Source organism: Desmodus rotundus, chromosome 3, assembly GCF_022682495.2.
Source record: "Desmodus rotundus isolate HL8 chromosome 3, HLdesRot8A.1, whole genome shotgun sequence".
NCBI lineage: Eukaryota > Metazoa > Chordata > Mammalia > Chiroptera > Phyllostomidae > Desmodus > Desmodus rotundus.
In genome coordinates, this window is record NC_071389.1 from 177,401,618 (window position 1) to 177,423,435 (window position 21,818).

The 21,818-nt window shown below is 46.7% G+C and overlaps 1 protein-coding gene across 1 annotated transcript; it reads right to left on the reverse strand.

Moving 5' to 3' along the window:
* Nucleotides 1–286: 286 nt before the first annotated feature.
* BCL2L14 (BCL2 like 14) lies at nt 287–21,136 on the reverse strand. Its single transcript, XM_024575777.4, has 6 exons — nt 20,920–21,136; nt 14,968–15,413; nt 10,217–10,396; nt 8,150–8,220; nt 4,986–5,252; nt 287–1,361 (listed from the first exon to the last, which is right to left on the reverse strand). The coding sequence occupies exons 2-6, from the start codon at nt 15,404–15,406 to the stop codon at nt 1,323–1,325; spliced, it is 996 nt and encodes a 331-aa protein (XP_024431545.2). The 5' UTR covers nt 15,407–15,413; nt 20,920–21,136; the 3' UTR covers nt 287–1,322.
* Nucleotides 21,137–21,818: the final 682 nt, after the last annotated feature.

Sequence of the window (21,818 nt, forward strand, 5' to 3'; positions counted from 1 at the left end):
GAGATGGTCTCCAGTGTCTCCATCTGCAAAAGGAGACTCCTTCAGCCCTGACATTTCTGACTTTCAAAGTGCGGGGGAAAGTAAGAGAATAACTCAGTTCCATTGAGATGGGTTGGGTGGTGAAGCATGTGATAAGAGATAGGTCCACTTTTCTCTTGAAGTTGAGAGTATACCTGAATAACTCATTCCTTTATGTGTCCATCAGAGGGTTTTTTTTTTTTTGAACACCTATTTTATGTCAGACTGCATGTTGGGTGCTAGAGATCCAGAAATTTGTAAGACCGTATAATTTGAAAGCCTTTTTAAACATTGCTGTACGTCTTAAATACTTACTGTGGAACATATTTTACTTACTAAAATACCTCATTCCGAACAGGATCGGTTTCAGAAAAACAGTCAGCGACTGCTTTGGGAGGAGTGTAAATCTTCAGCTTAGCTCAGGACAGCACATACCCGTGCACGTAAGCGCACCCTCGGCGCCAAGGCCAAGCACTGTTCTGAGCACTTTCTGGAAATTAACTCATGGGGTCCTGACAGAAATTGCAGGACGATTACTTAGTGCTTACTTTAACCACAAGATACTCTTGTGACACCTTTTCATACCAGCTACTAATCATTACCCTCCCACAAAAAATAACAAAGAAATCCCCCAAGACCTTGAGAGGCAGAGACGAGGTCACTGAAAGTTGAGGGCAGTAGGAGTCATTGTTTTCTGCCAAATGGAAGGTTTCAAACTGCCAAAGAATCCTCCTAGAGCAGTGAGTCAAAAGGGCAGATGTGGCAGCGTTTCCCCAGACTAGCGGATGTAGCAGTCACTTCCGGTCTCTGAACTGTGTCTGCTAACATGCACAGCAGCACCTTCCTAAAGGGAGGCTGCAGAGAACATCAGTAGGCCATCCTAAGTGCAGTTTAAAAAAATAAATAGTACTAGAAATCAAAGAGTAGGCACATGCGCAATTTATCATTTCGCCCTCAGGAGGTCGGTGAGTATCTGTAACACTTTCCCTAAGGTGGCTGACGGAGGCAGGATGATGGTTTCTGATCTGAATATTTGAGAGGAATAGTCTTTCTAGATCTCCTCACACACTGAGTGGAGGGCCTGAAAAGCACGGATGGCAAGGCCATGACACTGCAGTCTATGAGCCAGACACAACCAAGGCCTCTCCTGATGCCTCTGGATTCACGGGAATAATGGTTTTGACAACGTCAGTGCTCCGTCTGCCTTGCACGAGTTTATTTTCTCCTGGAGTCTCTGCTGAGAGCCATGTGCCCAGGACCACAGTTGGCTGATGAGTATTCCAGATGGCCCATCTTCTGATGTTTCAGTCTACGTCTTCATGTGATACCCCAAGTACTTTTTCCTAGAGGGGAAAAAGAGAAATTAGATTCTTAAAATTCCAAGTCGGATTCACTGTTGAAGTGAAAACATATGCCTGTTAACTCTGCTCTCTTATCCCAGGCACGACCCAGGGCCCAGAGACTATATTAGGGTTGGGGGAAGGGTTTGGAAAGGTGACCGGCTTCCTTGGTATGCCTGCAAGGAAAACGCCAGCTAAGGACTTGGGTTACACATCCAGAGCTAACAGGCTACATGGGAAAAGGCTTGGATGCTGTATTTAAAATTCAAAAGAGTGGATAAGGAATTCCTCTCCTCTTATAAGCCTCTCCTTTCAGGGTGCTGTAGAGAGGGAGAGGTTACAGGAGCTCAGGGTGACTGTGTGAACAGTGAGGAAAAAGGGCCAAAGAGTAAATTAAAATCCTGTGGTAGCTTGTTTAGCATGCCTTGTAAACAGAGTTGCTATTCATTTGATTGGTTGATTCATTATTCTGCCAGTATTGGCTGAACATCTATGATATATCTAGAAGCAGTGGGAGCTACTAGAGATAGAAGGAGGCATAAACGCGCACAATTCTGTCCATACAGATTTGCAGCTTGGTTGGGAAGATTAGATGTGCTCGTAGAGAATACCGAGAAACTTAGGAATGAACCCTGAGCTCCTGAAAGCCTAGGAGTCATTTCCTTCCTCCCATCGCACTACAAGGACATCCCAGAGAGGCACCGGAATACCTGGGGCCAATGGGGGTCCCTGGAGGCCCGCCACCAGCGCCGTGGTTTTGTACCCTGTTCGGGGAAACTGAGCACAGGTCTCAGCCCACACTTCCTTCATTCTGCTGTAGCGCATGTTGACTCATAGATATATTTTTAAATCAACGTTCTTATTTTTCTACAACTCTTTTTCTATCACTTTGGAAAATTAATCCTTTTTCTCTTACTCTTTTTTTTCTCCCTTTCCTAATTTCCAGCTTCACGCTCCAAATAAAACTAAATTATGGCCAGGCCTTGCAATCAGGATTTTTGATGGTCTGGAAGTAAACTAATAAATTTGGAATGGAAACTGCAAGTGATAAAGTGCTAATACCATCAAATTCTAAAAGCTTTGAAAGTTCCCTTTATTATTTCTACTGAAGAATCCACCTATTTTTCTCTAATTAGAAACTAGCATACAAATTTTAAAAATAAGTAAATAAAAATGTTCGTATTTTTCCCCTTTTTGTTTGCTTACTAGAATCAGAACCACTGTTTTCATAGCAGATTTATTGAAATATGCCATAAAATTCATTCTTTAAAGTATATAATTCATTGGCTCCCAGAATGTTTACAGAGTTGTGCCTCTGTCTGATTGTAGAACAGTCTCATCACAAGAAGAAACTCCAGTTCATTAGCAGTCCCTCCCCATTCCCTCTCCCCAAAGCCCCGGGAAGCCACTAATCTGTCTCTGAGTCGGCCTGTTCTGCACATTTCATATAAATGAAATCATACAATAGATGGTCCTTTTTTTCTGACTGTTTTCACTTAGGATAATGTTTTCAAGGTTCATCCATCTGTCAATATTTCATTCCTTTTTGTGGCTGAATAATATTCCATTGTATGAATATGCCACATTTGGTTTTTCTCGTCATTGTTCACTATTGATGAACATTTGTGTTCTTTCCACTTTGGGGCTTCTGAATAATGAATGCCTCTATGAACATTCATGTACAAGTCTTTATGTGAACATTTGTTCCCAATTTTCTTGGGTACATACCAAAGAGTGGAATTGGTAATTCTATGTAGCACATTTTGGGGAACTGCCAAATTGTTTTCCGACGGGGCTGGACCATGTTAGCATCCAACCAGCAACGTATGAGGGCTCACATTTCTCCTGTCCTCATCAACACTTGTCTTTTTTATTTTAGCCGTGCTAGTGGGTGTGAAATGGTATCTCACTGTGGTTTTGATTTGCATTTCCCCAATGTTAAAATGAAGATGCCAAGCAAGCGTCTTTTCATGTGCTCATTGGCCATTTGTATGTCTTCTTTGGAGAAATGTCTATTCAAATCCATTGCCCATTTAAAAACTTGGGTTATTTGTCTCTTTGTTTTTGAGTTCCAAGAGTTCATTACATATTCTAAATATAAGTATACGACTTTCAGATATTTTTCCCATTATATGGGTTGTGCTTTTACTTTTTTTGTGATGTCCCTTGAAATAGAAAAGTTTTTAATTTTCATTAGTAGTCCAGTTTATTTTTTCTTTTCTTGCTTGTACTTTTGGTGTGGAACCACCATTGTTTATAGGACACATTTGGCATTTCAGTCAATGTATGATGTATTTGGCATACATCAATTAACTAAGCAGACTTTTGAGAACTGGCCTGGGAACCCAACTGATACTTATAATCTCTATGGAAAAATATATTTGCAGGGCCAACAATGATGGTGACTTCCTGTATGTAATTACAGTGCAAACAGGAAGTGTAGTAGGAGGGTCAGAGGCTGGCGAGGGTCTTGAGCTGGAGCGGTTGGGAAAGGCTCTGGGACTGAGGAGGGACTTGAAGGGGTCCTGGCAGGAAGAACAGCTAAAGCTGAAATAGTGTCCAGGAATCTATCCTCTTAGTGTGAGTTGAGGCAGCTTAAATGTAAAATACTTAAGAGCCTTAGTTGTTCAGCCACTTAAGGGCTATCATACCCCGTACAAAAGCAGGAAATAGGAAATATCAGAAGACAGGGTAGATTAACAGGCCTCCGCTGAAGACCACAGTGGGCACGTCAGTCCCTTAGGCAAGATCGGTTGTACTTTCTCTCTGGTTGCTGAGAGACTAAGGTTGGTTTGGGCACCCCAGGGTCATGCTGGCCATGCCTCAAAGAGACTTAACCCTGCTACTGGCCCCGGAACATTCTGGTAGAAAGAGGACTAATGATAATGTGGGGCAAAGGCCTACCCTCTGAGATTTAAAGCTCTGGGGCAAAGCATTTTGACAAGGCTGACCGTAGGCGGCATTTGAACATGGCAGGTGGAAGAAAATCTCGAGGAATGGGGATAAAGGAGGAGGGAGGGGCTGGGCTAAGGCATGGGGGTGAAGATATCTCTTTTGTTTGATAACAGGTAATTTAAAACAGATGAAAATTTAACTGTTTGCTTTTTAGTTTATATCAAAATGTCCCCGTCAAAATTCTGGGTCAAAGCCCCAATGGGTCGTCAAAAAGGTCGTCGTCATCCTGAACCCCTGCCTGAGGGTTATCCCCACAGCCTTTCAGCATCTGAGAGTATGAGGAAGGGCCAGCCTCTCCTGACTGACTGCCACTTGTCTGCTGCCTGCAGAGTTCGTGGACAGAGAAATTATATCTGTCTAAACATCTCATCTCTCAGCATCTCCTCATTTCCTGTCGCCTCTGACCAGTCCCTGTCCCCTGACACACACAGCCCATGTACCCTTCGGGAGCTCAGTAAATATTTATTGATGATGAAGATAATCACTAAAAATATGTTTCCATCAATGGGATATATCTTTTGCCACTCAAGCGTCCAAAGCCCATGAGAACTGCTTCACGGATGTGTTCCCTTCACTAAAAAAACAAAACTAAACAAAAATAAAACCCTCAAACTTTCCATCCCATCTACTCTGGGATCTGGGAAGATTCGTTTTTAAATAACATGCACTTACCCATCCGCCATGCTGCTGGATCCAAGGTGAAAAGTGCTCTTTCAGGTACTTGGTTCCAAAGCCTAGCACCTTGTTCATGGGGTGGTTGTCAATGGCGGTGAGCTTGGCCGTGACGTCTATTGCCAGAGCAGCCTTGAAGCCCTGAGCTTTGACCTCTGATTCTCCCCTGGTATCTATACCCCTGAGGAACTGGTCTGTGATGGTCTTGAAAACGGGGTAGGACAGGCCTCCAGGGAAGCTGTTCATCAAGGCCTTGTCCTTCCTCAGCTGCGTACAAGAGGATAAGCATTCAGTAGAGGGGCTGGGCCCAGTGGGGCAGACTACCTAGCTCGACAGTGGGCCACTAAACACCCAACGGGAAATGCTGCATTGCGGTCTCAACCACGGCACAATGTGCTGCAGAGCCGGACCAGGCACGGGCCTGCTCTGTGACTTCATCTCACTGGGACTAATCAGTGATTGACCCGAACAGCCCATTCACTCCACATTCACAGAATGTTTCCCGAGCTCCTGCGGTGGCAGGTACTGTGGATGATTAAGACCCAGGCCCTCACTCTGGGTCTTAATCATCCAACACAGTACCCAGTACTTTGCTACAGGTCATGTCAGGGGCTGACTCCAGAGCTTGGAAGTCACTGTGTTGGCTCAAACCCCTGCTCCAGCTCTTCCTAGCTATGCAATCTTGGAGAAATTACTTAACCTCTTGCCTTCAGCTGTGTCCTCTCTAAACCAGGATGATGACAGTAACTCTACTATAGGGCGATTGAGCAAAACACTAGGCACAGTGCCCCACGTGGGGACATGCTTGTGAAACGTTAGTAATTTGGCAGGGTGCTGTGAGAGCACAGGGCGTCAGGGAGGACTCCCCGAGGGGCATGAGTTCACTGAAAAGAAGACCCTAATCCACAGATTCCTTTCCATGGCTCTACTCATTCTGTTTTACCTCCCCCTAGCATCTCTCTGCTCTACCTTCTATGGACTTCCATACCTTTAACAAAAAATTAAGTATTGTGTCTGTTTCTTTTGAAAATCTCAGGGCTTGAGTCATAAGGCAGACATCACCCTCACTTACAGCCATCCTTGCAACGTCTATTAATAAGATGGTTGTCACGTGAAAACAGAAATGCCGCAGCAGGGACTAAATGTTTACTTGAACATCCTCTAGTTCTGTGCTTGAGGAATGATAAGATGAGCAGGTTTTCAACAAATATTGTTTATAACAGGGATATTCTGGGGATGAGTCAGAGGCTGCCGAAAGCTTTTGGTGGAGCGGTGTCTTTATCTGAGCCCAGCCCACCCCCAGCCTCCAGGAGGCACTGGGGCCTATCTGAACTGTAACAGTGAAGCAGGAATGACCAACGGCCTCCACACCAAGAATGGACCCCTCCTAATCAGTGACCCAGCTGAAGAAGCTAGCCTCAAAACCTCAGCGGGCAGCTCCGCCAGATGGTAAAGGAATCCAACAGCAGAAAGGAACACCTCCCACAGAGCATCTGGGCCCTCCCCCTGCCCCTTTCTGGCCCCACTGGCTACTTGGCATCACGGGGAGGAGGTGCAGGTTCGGGATGAGGCTGCGGGTGCAGGCACTGCAGCTAGGGCCGGGCCCTTCTCCCTTGTCACTGTCCCACTCTGGTGGCAACTCACACCCACAGCACAAGTCAGGCTTTTTGTGTGTTCCTGCCCGAGTTCTCTACTGGGGAACCACATAAAAGGAAGAACCACCATGTGCTGTACATCGATAATGCAGAGTATCACCCAAATCATCAAGAGAGTGTATCAGACAAAGTGAGGTTTTTCCCCAAGTAGTATTTGTAGGGTGAGAAAGAAAGCATCTCTCTTCATAACCAGAGGGGTTGCCTTTCCTCCTGCCTCCTGTCTGGGCCTCCCTCACCTACGGCAAGTCACTGCTAAGGGAGGGTGGGAGGAGGCTGCAGGGAGAGCTCCAGAAGCTTTAAGCCTTAAAGAACCCTGGAGGGCATCTCCTGAATACGTCCCAGTTCAGGTCCCCAACTGTTGCCTTCGTTATTGGCATCTACTTGAACTTCTTCTAGGGACAGGAAGGTCAGCCGTTGGTTCTGAAGGGCAGCCACCATGGATGGAAAGGTCATTCTTAAAATGGGGAGAAATCAATTGCCCCACAACTCCTATTCATTGATGTTAGCTCTGGAGAGACACAGGGTTGTCCTTGGGTCATGTACCATGTTCTCATTTCTGCTTCCTCCGCACCCCTGTCCACCTTAACTTGTGGCCCTGAAGTTCGCACCCCGTCCCTCCCTTCTCTTTAGTCTCAGATCCCGGTTTTCTCACTATTTCTCATTCTGTACCACGTCTCATGCCCTTCAGCACCCTGGCCACCAGCCTGTGACAAAGGCATTGAGAGAGCAGCAACAGAGCACGCAGTGACTAGGGTGGAAGGTGCTGTTCCCCCTTCTGCAGCCCCCTGAGCCTGACTTCTTCCCCCTGGATCCTGGCCAAACAAGGAAATGGGTCCCTAGGCCAGCCCCTGATTGACAGGCCCTAGAGACTACTCGGCAGCCTGTGGGTGACAGACATGGAGGGGGTGGTGGTATTCAGAAGCCCTTCTGAGTAGAGCGGGAGCCTGCTCACCAACGCTTTATCTGAAGGCGCCTCTCACATGTTTCTAATTGGAATGACGGGTCTCAACTTCTAAATGGCAGGAAATCCAATGTTCCAAGTAACACTAACTGGCCTCCCCAGCCGGATTGCTGAGAGAGACTTGAGCAGAGAACAGTCCAGCCATAGGGGGAGATTTCAGACAGGGCTGCAGCCTTGGAGCAGCTGTGGGACGCAGCTATCCAGGCTGTGGGGCCAGCGCAAGAGTCTAAACTTCCCTGAGGATCAGTTACATGGGGAACTAGACTCAGAATTCTATTCAGCAAATTGTAATTTATTGGTGTCTTTTCTTACAATAACAAAGTTACTCTTTTCGTTTCCAAAAATTCCAAGGAGGCTCCAGAAGGTTTACTTATGTTTTCCAAAGTGATTCATTTTTGAGATGCAGCCAGCATGAAGAATTTTGACTCCAAGTGAAATAAAATTGAGGACTAAGTGGAAATCAGAACTTCGAAAAGGAATACAGGCTGTTCTCATGGCCCAGAGCATGGGCACAGAAAGAAATCGGGTTAGTTCTAGAAGCGCCATACCTCTCTTTCCATCTGATCCCCTGAGTATTTCAGCAGCTCAACGATTTTGGCTATTATTTGGTCTTCTGCATCTGTTGGGAAAATCCCAGTTATTTCTTTCTTTCAAGAAAAAAATACTCTTAAATTTTCCCAGTGACAATGCTTAGCTTGGTTAGGGATTGAGGAAGACAAGGGCTTGGTAACTTTTAGCAAATTAAATCTCACCTCCCCTTTGCCGATTTTAGGCACAAACCATCCCAGACACCCTCTCCTTTCTTCTTTCTTCCCTCGCCCCCAACTCTCAGGTGAAATTCATCACCCTGTTTACTGTCAAGATGTTGTTGAAGACATCAGTTCTACCACACAGGATCCCGTCTCTAAAGATATTTGGGAGAAACTTCTCTCTCTGCTCTTCGGGCTTCTCCTAAGCGGATGGATGTGTATATTCCCTGTCCGATCACACTCCCTCTTGGTGTTAGCTGCCAGGCAGGGGAGAGATAAGTTCGTGGTGCCCATCTAAGAGGGGTGTAGTCTTCTGGGCCTGCATTTTTAGAATTAAACTCATTTCTAACTTCACCTCATTTTCCTGCTGCTGTTTTCTTTTCACACTATTTTTCAAATTTGATTTTATTTTACTATACCAAAGTGTTTACTTTTATGCTGTGTCTTTACAGTAAGGTGGGGTAAAACTAAATAAAATTAATAATTCTCCTACCCCAGAAGCTAAAATGGCAGATGGACAGAGAGGCGGTGAGGTTGGTGTCTGGTGTGTTTGTCAGAAAGGAGGAGGTGCAGTAATAGGATTTTTCTTGTCTCAAACGTGCTAACAGTGATACATGAGGAAAACGGTCACTGCTGTAGCACAGAATCCACAGAGAAAAGCCCGTGACTGAGAGGACGGAATTTTTTACTTATGGCACAATCTGTGAAGTGCTGGAGTCCTCAGGTTTGTTCCAGATAAAAGCAAAAGAGGGGCCAAGAAATTAATCTAGGACGTCACATCTCAAGGAGGTCAAATGAAGGGCAAGTTAAGTGGGAAGTCTGAGGTTCGAGTCACTGGGGAGAAGAAAGAATGTGCGTCTCCATCGCCCGTGTGTACTTTTTATCTCATGCTGCTGCTTCTCTCAGGGAAAGCTGTAACAATGGCCCAAATTTCCCATGTGCACAGAGGATACGGGCCTTAACTTGAGCTTGGTTTAGGGGTATTGCTTTCCATTGCCCAGACACACACAAGATAACAATAAAGTGGATACGCTTTGTTCTTAGCAAACTAAGAGGTGTCTTCGCCTCCAGCTCCTCACTCTAAGCCCCGCTGATAGACTGTGGTCCCAACAGTATGGCACAGGGTGGATAAACTCACCACTCTGCTTCCGAGGCTGGGAGACACCTTTGCCTTGCGCTTCGCTGTGCTGCAGACCCAGGCCGCAGCTCTGTCCCTCATCCTCCACTGGAGTGTGGGGACCGACAGCCAGGAGAGAGGGCTGTCATCAGTGAGGGAGTGTAGGGCTGAATTTCCTGCTTGGTCCTGTCCCCCTGAACTCTAAAATTTCTGCAAGTCTGATGGAATGTACAGTCCCAGCTAATGCTACAATTTTGGTGACAACAGACCCAGCCGAATCAGTACTACTCAGCCCTGCTTTGTGTCCTGCCCCAGACATACTGTCTGACACCCCCTGCTTTTTCACAGGAGTCCAAGGCAATGTTATAAATCTCTGGGCTGCTGCTGGATCTGGACCCTCTGCCCTCCCGTGAGCAAACTGGTCCCCTAGCCATTGCTAACACGATTAAATCTAACACTGCATTTCCCCCTGTGGATAAAGTTGATTGCATTCTCTGTACTTTCTCCTCTCCCTCACTAGACTTTTCTTTGGACTTAGCAGTGAGCTTGGCATGTTGCTTCAATCTTCTGGCTCACTCCTCTTGGCCTGGGCTGGCCTCTCAAGCTGAAGGTCGGTGCCTCCATCATGTTGCTGTTATGCCCTTGGTCTAGTCGCAGAGCGCTGAGCTGAACCAGTACATAAATGCTTGTATACCTCTCTGTGCCGGGAAAACACTCAGCCCAACACAAACACTCCAAGGGAAGTTTACCTTTTTGAGCACTTGCAGGCCTAGGCTGGAAGCTCGGGCCCTGCAGGTGGACAAGGGCCTGTGGTCCCAAACTCCTCTTGGACTTGAAGCTTCTTCCCTGGGTGTGCTCTTCTGGAGGTGGCCAGGAATAAACAATTTCAGCAACTCGGTTGGCAATGGAAGCGACTTTGGGGTCCACAGCTGAAATAAGACAAAATGGTGCTGAGAGGCCCTTCCCAGAAGACCTTGGCCGAGCTCATTGGTATGCACAGTTGTCCGAAATGAAAGACCAGCCTAGAGCGAGCGGAAACCGCCTGGGAGCGCGTGTGCAGGGCAGGCCATTCCACAGAGAAAGCACTGGCAGTTGCTTTGCAGAGGCTGGGATGGGGGAGGAGTCCACAGGGAAAGGATCACCACCTTGAAACAATTGTCCTGCACCCTCCTTTTGAAGTCTTTGCAAAATCGGGGTCCCCTTTCCCCTTTGTGAGGGAAGAAACAGAAACAGGTATGCTTAGTTCTTTGCTGGAGGAAATGCTCATTATGCTTTTATTTTTATTCTTTTTTGGGGGGACATCCTTTATATTTTGGAGAGCTGGCCCTTATGCACATAGGAGGGCATTCAATAGTTTGACAAGCCCATGGGGGTTGGTCACTGAGGAAAGACAAATACGCCTGCTCTCTGGCCATATTCATTACTCAAGCCCATTATCGAATAAACACCGAACTCTCCTCTCTCCTCCTCTCTCTTCCAGGTCTACTGGGAAACATCTAATTAATGCTGATAGGAAGCAAGGACGCATACAGTGCAGCCCATGACCTTCAAGAATTTATAATCCAGGAAAAGAGCATGTCATGTATTTGCACATATAACTAGAGAATAAAGCATTTGGGACCTGAAGGTTTCAATGACATTGGCCCCCTGAATGTCACAGCCCATGAAAGACAAGTCAGCTTTGCCCCTGGTGGGGAAGGGGGTCAGTGGGGTGGGCAGGTGGTATTGCTGAGTTGTTCGGGAGTAAAATATTCATTGTTGAGTTATTACTAAATTCTTAACTTTCAGAAGCTTGTACAAGCTTTGTCTGTGATGCCTTATGAAGCAATCCCATCATGGGATGTTTGAGAAATAATATTGTTTAATGCACAGGCTTGAAGTAACAGAGTGGGATTTTGGCTGGAAGGCTGGTGTGCCTGGGAAATCCCTGGGCTTTATAAATCAGGATGGGGAGAGGCAACGCCTGGGTCCCAGGAGGAACTGTGTCACAGGAAGAGCAGGTTTAGACATCCCATGGAGCTGCCCGGGTGGTATCTGACCCTCTCTCCCTGGGTCCCCCACAGCGTGGGGACACCGGGGCTCTCCCTCCACCGCCTGGGCACACACTGAAGGCCACAAAGACTAGTGCTCTGTCTGGAATGCCCTTTAAAAAAAAAAAAGGCATAATGGCTTCTTAAAAAGTCATTTTTCATGCTCCAACCACAGGGTTCAAAAACAGATAAGTGAATTAAAGAGAGAAGAATGGACAGGTCAAGGACAGGAGGACAGTGCTTTCCTTCCCATGTTAACAACCAAACCAAATATACTTTCCACTTTTCAAGCACCTTATTGCAGCCCAAACAGCCTCCTCTAGAACCCTGGTCACCCGTGGCCATTGGCAAGGAAATGGCAAAAGGCTGGATCCCAAAGACAATGGGAACCTTCCTTTGCAGTGTCCATAGGATACGGGAAAGAAAAGCTTACGGCTTCTACCTCTGTGAACTTGTGCAGCCGGTGTAGAATGGTCAGTGCGTGGTTCTCCCACCGGAAGCCATATTGTGCCCATCTTGCACCCAAAGAAGGCAGATAAAGATCCCAAAGCCTGACCCCTCTTCCTCCCCCATCCCTCCTCCATGTGTCAGGGCAATCACAGGGCCCCTGGCAGGTCCAGAAGGACCCAGGCTGACTTACCTGTGTACAGTATATCGATTTCTGTGAATTGGGAGCATGGAGTGGGGGGTGCAGATAAAATGTGTGGGAGAAAAACCATAAGCAAATACATTTTGACTCAGATGAACTAACTTTAGTTAAGATTCCCATTTTGAATACTTTAATTTTAAACACTTGAGAAGGAAAAGATTCCATTCTTATCTGAATAGGTTCTTCCTGATAGGCAAGGGGAAGTTGGAAGGGGGTGGGGCGAGAAGAGGGAGGCTGCCCATTCTTTGGAGCCTATTTTGGCGGGTCACCGTGGAGCTAAGGAGAGCAGGGTTGGGAAGGTGCTGTTGAGCCTTCAGCCTGAGGTGTTTGTTTTAAAGGGAAGGGGCAGAAAGTTTGGGAGAGATTTCCATATGGTTGAGAATGCTATTTTCTACTCAGTATCCATTTTCTTCTCTTTCTGTAACAGATTCCTGGAATGTCAGAGGCAGCAACGGATGCAGCTGACAAAACTACTTTCCCAGCCTCCCCTGCAGTTAAGAATGGCCAATGAGATGTGAGAAGAAGTTGGGTGCAGTTTCAAGAAAGCTTTCTAAAAGGGAGCTGAATTGTTTAGAAAGAAGGCACATGTTTGTCCTTCCTTTGCTTCCTCTTTCTGCTGGAAATGTAGACATGGTGGCCAGACTTCCAGCAGACACCTTGGAATGTAAGGTCACTTTGAGGGTGGAAGCCACTAGCTGAGGGATGGCAGGATAAGAATCCCTAATGACTGTATGGGACTATCATATCAGGCCTGGGCTGCCCAACTTTGGTCTTCTGCTGTAGGAGAGAAAAATAACCTCTAGGTCCTCGCAGCCTGCAGAGGTGTGCTGGGAACTGGACTTCCTCACGACAAATAAGACCAGAAGGCTGTGGTCCAAGGCCAATTTTTGCCGGCTACAAGCAGGGTCTCCAGAGCCAGAGGGAGCATGCAACCCTTCTTAAAATTGAAGGTGTTTGTGCTCCAGGTGAAAATGGATGCTACGTAGGCTGGAGGCGTGCTGATGTGTGCAAAGCAAACAGCGGCACGGTGACTCCTGGCGGCAACGGAATGAAACTGGAGCGATCTGGGCAAAGGAGAGTGTGCTCCGGGAAACTGCAGCGCAGCTCCCGCCGAATTCCCAAACAGCCTGGCAGCCACGGCCATCGGCCATCGGGCACAGGAACCCGGCAGTGCTGCACCCCCTCAGGATTCAAACTTATTGAAAAGTACATAAACAAAAGTGAGTTTGTAAAAACAAAACAACACTATATGCATGTTGCCAAGCCTAATCTTATCTGTAACATTTTGCATATAGTGAACCACAGCTGTGGAGAAATAAAAGATTCACGAGTGAAAGAACCTGGGTTGGTAGTTTCTAAAATGGGTTTGACATCCATTTTTCTACATCATAAGGCCTCTCAGTACTAGACTTTGGTCTGGGGACATCGCCTCACAGTTCTCGATTAAGCCCAGCGTCTGAGTCCTGGAAATGGCAGCCCAGCCTACATTGCGACCTTTAGTTAAAAGAACCCAGGTAACGCCAGCTGCTGAGCTGGGATTTATAAGTGGCAAAAGAGAAATGGAACCTGAGGCTCTCTTGGGTCCCACCCAACATAAAACCAACGAATAACCCACACAATGAACTAAACAAGGAAGCAAGGGGGAAAGAAGAGAGGGTAACTGTATAAAAAAGTTTACAGCTAAGCCTATGTAGGAGGTAACTATTTCTACTTTTTAGAGATACCTATGTATGTATATAGAGATCTTGAAATTTTAGGAAATAAAAAAAGGTCAAATGACACTTCTGTAGTTTGGAAAGGCAGAATGCCACTTATCTCAAGAAAGCCAGAAGACCAAAGTTTGTAAAATCTTCTGTGTCCTGGCAAAGTCCGAAGAACAGGCCCGGCAGAAAAGCCTACGTAGATGCCTTCAGACTTGGGTTTGCTCCAGAGCTCAGGGCCACGCCCAGGGGCAGGAGCTTGCTGTACCACCGGTGGGGTGGGGTGAGGTGCCCTGGGAATCGGACCCTCACTTCTGTTCTCAAACTCTGTGTCTGGTGGGGAATGGAAGCTTCCTTGACCATAGTGACTCATCTAACGCTGTCCCTTGTGGACTGATTGTCCAAGTAAGCCAGGACAGGCAGGAGATTTAAAAATTGAGACATTACTGCCACCTGTTGACTAATTATAGGAAAGTTACACAATCCAATCAGCCCAGCAGGAGGGGCATTTTCTTTTAAATGCTTGAAGAAGCTTATGGCAACGTTTGTGGATGAAGGGCAGCTCTCTGTGATGAAGTCTTTTGTGAAAATATTGTATTCACTACAGTGTATTTTGTCCTGCTGAGGGAGATTTTGTCAAAATGCTTCTCAATTGTTTTTTAGGGCGGTTTCGACTTTGAAAAGTATTTTTGTATATAGCTACCTGATCTTTTCATCTCTCCCCCGAGGTAGGGAGGACGAGATGCCCGAATGTACAGACAGAAGCACAGGGGCCCAGAGAGGCAGGCTGACTTCCCTCAGGGAGAGCGGCAGCCCAAGCCCCTGTCCAGAGCACTCTCCTTTATGCTGGTCTCTGGCACAGAGGTTTAAGCATCCGGACAGTAAGCTTATTCGTAGACCCTGGAGCCAGTCCCATCACCTTTCGCTGGCATCCTCTTCCTTTCTGCTCAGTCTTGAGAAAAGTAGGGCAATTATTATTGATTGTTAATAACTGGGGAAACTGAGGCACAACGATGCCCTGCCTAAGGCCCCGTTACCAGTGGGGAGGAGATGAACTGCCATGCACACAAACAAGGGAAAGGTTTGGTTGCAGGGGAGAAAAGAATCCCCCCCGAGCCTACCTTCGACCTCTATGAATTCTTCCACGTTAGAAGAGGACCCAGCCCTTGGCTGAGCGTGACGGCCCCCTCGACATTCCGCCTGCCTTCGATTCTTGGCTTGGGTCTCTGTAGTTGAGCTCTGCGAACCTGCCTCTGTCTCTGCCCCTCCGAAGAGTGTTCTCCAAGAAGACTTTTTCTTGGCAAGGTTTATGGGCTTCTCACTAGATCGGGAAGTTCTGCAAGGCCACGACACCTGTGTCCACGACTCGTTTGATGACCAACTCCCCAGTACCTTCTGGGACAAACTTCTTGTTCTCAGCAGCTTTGGTGAGGAGACAGCAGCCATGATCTTGAAGACATGGTGTTTGGCATAGTGCTCCAGGATCTGGAATTCTATGCTGTTTGTGTCGTCCTCCTCCAGGGGGATCTCCTCCAGGTCGCACACGCCGGGGGTGCACATGCCGGGCCTGCCAATGACAAAGGGCACACGCGTCCTCTACCTGTGGGCCACCTGCTCTTTGTAGGTCAGGAGAGACGGGGGCAGACTCAGTGAACCCTTATGCGGTGCCTATTCTATTGGTTCTGGGAGGCGAGGGTAGTTGGAAAAGCCAGGGTCCTTTCTGAAAGTTCAGTCTTATAGAGACGAGGGAGAGAGGCATGTATGTAGTTAACTCCGAAGAGTGAGCTAGGACAGGAGCAGGGATGCAGGGAGCCGAGGGGCGGGGTGGGGGTGATCGGCAGGAATAGACAGCTGCAAACAGAGGGCGAGTGAAGGCCCCTTGAACGACAGAAAGGGTTTAGGTGGGTGGGTGGATATTGGGGCTGAGAAGAGGATGGGCAGAGGAGAGACTATGGGTGAATCTACACTGTGTTTGAAGAGCAGTGAGAGAACTGTTTGGCGTAAGCATGCCCTTTGTGGTTAGCTGGGGCTCAGGAATGTGGAGGGGCAATAAATCAAGTGGTCATTGGGGTCAGGGTATGGGAATGTTTGAATGTTAGGCTGAAAGGAGCCCAGGACTGTGGAGGGTGGTTAAAGGTCTTCTTGGGAGGAGGAAGGTGGGCAAGGGCAAGGCCAGCTCGGGAGAGGGAAATGTCTGGGGTGTAGGGCCCCGCCCACCTCCTCTCCCTTCTCTATTCTCCCTCGACTTTTAGCTTGTATAGATTTGCTCCTATTTCTTGCCATGTTTGGTGTTCCAAGTAAGATTTCATCTGAAAAATCTTGCTTTTTTGAGTGATAGGATCACAGACGTGATTTAGGAAGATGGACACAAGAAAAACAATGACGGGGATGGAGGAAGGGTTTCATCTCTATTTTCGTACGAATAACTGGGTAGATATAATAAACTGATTTTGTTCAATTTGAGCTTTCAAATAATTCCTTTCCTGGTTTCCTGCTGGGAAGTCATTTCTTTTTGTTAATGGTCTACTTTGCTTTCTTCTGTTGTATGTTAAAGGCTACATTTTCCTTTTTCTTCCACATGCCAGAAAGCCCGGATCTACCAACTCTCACTCGATTAAAATTTCACAGTGGATGTACTGAAAAATAGCTTAAGCTCCTCCAACTAACAGTCCTGAGTTCGAATCCTGGTCATGGCCTTGACTAGTTGTGTGACCTGGGCAGGTTACTTCGCCTCTCTGAACCTGAGTTTCCTACAGGTGAGTTGAAAATAGCAGGCGTGTGGTGAGGGTACAGGACAATGCATGAGACATCCCACTACAGAAACTGGCTCAAAAATGGTGGCTATTATTTTTTTCTAGTACACCTGTCATCCCAGGCCCTCTGACTCTGTTCTTGAGGTGGTTCTCAATCATATTCCCTTCTTCCCTTACTGGTCCTACTTTAAGACTATCTTTGGGCATGTAAGCTGGTGTGATAATAAATTAATAGGAGCCCTCCTTTATTTCCCATTGTAGCTTCTCATACCAAGACCAACGAATAGGGAAATGGGCAGTGACTGCAGATGGGGTTGAGGCAGTGTGACGTGGTTCAGATGAATCGGACTGGGGGCCTGGAGGCTGCAGGGTCAGGGCTGGCTCAGCGTCTAACTTGCAAAGGCCTTGGACAAGTCACGAAATCCCTTTGGTCCTCGATGTCCAGTCCCTAACTTTTCTCTCTGATTCTGCTATCTGTAGGAAATGAAGTACCTCCCCCGCAGGCCAGCTGGATGCTTCCTGTTTTGTCGTGTCCTCTCCTTCTCCTTTGTTTGGAAGAGCCTTACCTGGGATGATATGAAAGCTGTTCGTCTGAGGAACTGCTCCTTGGCCAGGCCCCGGGAAAGCCGTGACTTAGTTTCTATTTGTAAAACGCAACTCACGTTATCTAACTGGCTGGCCGTGTGGGCAGATTACACGACAAACTGTGAAACCGCTTGTGCACTATGAGGCAGTGACAAGTGTTGGTTTGCACAGAGCAGCGGCTAATGTGCTGGTCCCTCGGTCCAGAGAACCATGCTCAAGCCTGGGTCTTCTGCTTACTACTTCTGTGAACTGGGTACCTGCCTTAATTTATTTGTGCCTGCATTTTTCCACCAGTAAACTGGGGATAAAAAGTCCTCCTTCATCAAGCAGGGATGTGGATAAAAAGGATTAGTACATATAAAGCACTTCGAATTGTGCATGGTAGATGAGAAATGCTCAACCAAAATTAGCATCATTATTCGTTAAAATTGTATTATTTTAATAGGTAGCCTTTTTGTAAGTAAATTTTAGTATGTTTATAAAAACAAGCTCATTAAATGCAGCAATGAAGAAAACTAACAAATGACATACAAATATTAGGTTTAACACCAAATCAACCCTCTTATAGTTTCCTATACTTGTACATGTGGACTGTGTGTATATAAATACATCTATTGTAAGATACAAAGACCAGGCATGGCTGGCTTTCCTAGCACCTAGCGCAACGCCTGACACATGGCACATTCTCCATAAATATTTGATAAATGAATGAAAAATGACTATAAGGCTGCCAGATAAAATGTGGGACATCCAGTTAAATTTCAGGTGACACATAATTTTTAGTATAACTGTGTCCCCAGTCTTGCACGGGACATGCTTGTTCAGATGCTTCTCGGCTTATAACGGGGTTAGGTCTGCAGAAATCCATTGCAACTTGAAAATATCATTAGTCGAAAATGCGTCCAACACATCCAACCTACCGAACATCACAGCATAGCCTACCTTGTACATGCTAAGAACGCTTACCTCAGCCTGCAGACGGGCAAAGTCAGCTAACACAAAGCCTGTTTTATACTGGAGTGTTCACTAACTCATGTAATTTATCATGTGTTTTACTTCTGCATCGTGGTAAAGTTGAAAAACCACAAGTAAACAATCATTAATTTGGGGACCATCTGTATTTAAAATATTTGTTGTTATCTGAAATACAAACCTAACTGGGCATCTTGTATTTTTATGCAAATCTGTCAACCCTACTGAAAGATGTTGCTTAGAACTATTGAGACCTCAGGTAAGAGTGAGCAAAGAAAGTGGGCCAAGGGTCAAGACTGAGCAACCTGAGAAAAGCAAGAGAATGAGCCCGAAAGGATGAAGTGAGAGCGGGCTGTGTGGTCAGAACTCTGGGCAGAGGTTTGGTTGGGAAGGGGCTGAGCCCAGGCAAGAGCCCAGAACTGGCATGTGTCAGGAGAGGATCTACGAGGTTTTTAATTTGAAGCTTCCTTTTGAATTGGGCAGCTCAGGACACTGTGGGCAAGAAGTACATTTGGATGCTACAGGAACTATGTACTACGTAGAAGGAAGGGTGAGCCCTGTCCTCAAGCCACAAGACTACACTTCCGAAGAAACCTCTGTGTAAGTTAAAAAAAACAAAACAAAAAACCATACCTTTCTAACGCAGTGTGAGGAGTACTGGAAGGTTGTGTGTGTGTGCGTGTGTGTGCGTGTGTGTTGCACATGTGTGTGGCATTGTTGGAGAGACAAAGGGTCCAACTTATTTAAGCAATAAGTTTGCTAAATGCTGATTCAGAAGCAACGTCAGAAAAAGAGGGAAAGCCACTGAGGTCAAGAAGGACCACACGATCCTTCCATTTGTGAAAGAAATGTTTGTTGTGTGATAGGCTAGAGAGGAAGGGAGTCCTTGGCCCAAACAACAGGCAAAGTCAAGGATGAGAAGTAGAGAACAAAGCAGTGCTCAGGCAGCCCCCCCCACTCCCCGCTGCTGGAACAGGCAAACCTCCCAAGGAGGCGGAGGGGGGTGAGCCCTGTGGCCAGGGCCTGGGAAGCACTTGGCTAAAAGAGGGTGCGTGGAGACATAAAAGTACTGGTTAAGACGCTTCAGATGCATTTAACAAGTGCAGGTTGTTAAGGGACAGCTCTGTTAAATGTACAGCTAAGTCTTATTTTAAAGCAGTGGTGACTTAGGTTTTCACATGCTGCATCCTTTCTGCTCTCAGCCTCTCCAGTTGAAGTGAAAGCCCAACTTCTGGGTTTTGGAAACTCACACTGTAAGTTTCAAGCCCATGTTAATGGAAACAAAGCCCTGGGTGGGGCCCCCTGAGCTCAGAGAGGAGAGGGAGGAGCGAGCTCCCCATAAGACCTGTCAGACTTGTTCTAATTCAATGAATGACTCACCACCCTATATTTACATACTCTCTCCTTATCTATATAGCAAACTACACAAACCTACTCCCCAGAGCAAGGTTACCTAATTTCTTTTGTCGGCCTCATTTCCCTCCTCAAAGTCCTCAATGTCTCCCCCTACAGATAAGGTGCTGCTGGGTGGGCACTGCATGTACAGCTGGGGAGCCCAAAGCTGCAGGGGATGTGCCTGAACCCCTGCTATTGCCAGACACACTGGGAATTTTTCTAGCTCTAGCTTTGTTTGTTGAGGTTAGATTTCACTCCCCTGTGAGAGGTAATGGATCTGTGAATGGAGGAAGCAGGCTCCCAGGATGAGTGAAGCTACCACTTAAGCTGGACAGAACTTTTACTGGGTTCACTTGGCATCAGCCTGTCCCAGGAAGGGGTGAGGGGTGTGGAGGCCCCCGGGGCAACAGGCTCTGCAAAAGAGCTGACTTTCATTGCTAGGGACACAGATGAGGCCCGAGTGCCACTCCCTGGTGTAGACAAGGAGAGCTCCTGAACCAAGTGATGAGCTAAATCTGGTCTGGTTGTCTGGAGCCTCCCCTTGAGCCCCCTATGCCCTCAATGCCCTTCAGAGGCTGTCTGCCCTTCTCCTTCCTTCTCCAAACTCCCAGCCTTTGAGAGCCTTCATTTCTCCCCTGGGTGTCACCTCTGAGTATGAGGTGTTCTTTAATCTTAAGGGTGAAATCAGCATGTGGTAAAATGCCTTAACTTTGTACATTAGAAGCTAAACTGACAGAGCCATAGGTCATATTAATCAAACAAAAGGATTCAAGCTCTGACGGTAGGAGAGAAGGGCCAGGGTGCCAGAGAGGAGGGAGCTTTCTACAGGGGAGGGAGAGGGATTGCTCATGTTATCTCGGCATGGTACTCCAGGAAGTCCCTAGGGAGTCTGCCAGGACCAGACCTTGTGCCCGAGTTCCCACAAGATGCTCAGGACTCTGGGCTCCAACCCGGGACTCCTGCCCTCAGCCCCATCCTGGCTCTAGGGAGGAAGTCAGCATCTCCAGGGCCACTGACCAGCTGTCATGCCATCACATATCTTGTCATACACTCAGTGAGAGAGAATGGCATCGTGTTAAAAATGATTCAGCCACTTATACAATCTTAACCGAACTATCCCCAACCTTCTGTAGCAAAGGAGAAGTGAAAGAGAAAACTAAATATCTTCTTTCTCTTTCCTGGAAATCCCAATAAACTAGATTCTTAGCTGTTGTTTTGCATTCTGAGACTTACATGGTAAGAACATTTTAAAAAACTCGGTAAGCATCTCCCCTGATAACATGGCCTCATTAGTGAAGCCAGGACTGAAGACCCAACTGTGTCCTCCTGGGAAGGCTGAGAGTGAAGACGGGTGCCTCCTGGTGTTACCTGGTCTTGAAGCTGTCAGTGGTTTCTCCTGCTTCCGGTAGGTGGCGGGAAGGGTATTTCTATACCTGAATCTGTTCCCAGGAAATTTAAGAGGAAATTTTCACCAACTCTTCTTGGCTTCTCATTTGGGGAGGTACGTGTGGTCCAAGACTTCATCTGGTGCTGCCCCTTCAGCTTCAGGACTAAGGTTGGAGTGAGGCCTGGGGGAGGAGCACCACTTCCTCTTTAAACCCCGCTGCTCCACCCGCCTCCATCCCCGCCCACGTTTTAGCCAAGGAGTGGCTGACCTTCACTCCTGTAATTTGATTCTAAAAGGACTTCTCCATCTTTTCTTTTTTACTTGGCAACCCCTTTTTTTTTCATTTTTCTTTTTCTTTTTAATATATTTTATTGATTATGCTGTTATAGTTGTCCCATTTTCCCCTCCTTTATTCCCCTCCGTCCTGCAATCCCCTTCTATCCGCATTTCCTGCCCCTTTAGTTCAGGTCCATGGGTCATACATATAACTTCTTTGGCTTCTCCATTTCCTATACTGTTCTTAACCTCCTCCTGTCTATTTTGTACCTACCATTTATCCTTCTTATTCCCTGTACCTTTCTCCCCACTCCTCCCACTCCTCCCTTCTCCCTTCCTGCTGATAACCCTCCATGTGATCTCCATTTCTCTGGTTCTGTTCCTATTCTAGTTGTTTGCTTAATATGTTCTTGTTTTTGTTTTTTTAGGTTCAGTTGTTGGTAGTTGTGAGTTTGTTGTAATTTTACTGTTCATATTTTTGATCTTCTTCTATTTCTTAGATAAGTCCCTTTAACATTTCATATAATAAGGGCTTGGTGATGATGAACTCCTTTAACTTGACCTTATCTGGGAAGCCCTTTATCTGCCCTTCCATTCTAAATGA

Excerpts from the sequence above, each read along its gene's own strand:
- BCL2L14 (XM_024575777.4), bottom strand. The coding sequence starts at position 15,406 with ATGTGCACCCCCGGCGTGTGCGACCTGGAGGAGATCCCCCTGGAGGAG. Across the intron at positions 8,221-10,216 it reads GCCTGCAAGTGCTCAAAAAG|ATGCAGAAGACCAAATAATA; the intron begins GTAAACTTCCCT and ends TTTTCCCAACAG. Across the intron at positions 5,253-8,149 it reads GGGATCAGATGGAAAGAGAG|CTGAGGAAGGACAAGGCCTT; the intron begins GTATGGCGCTTC and ends TCTTGTACGCAG.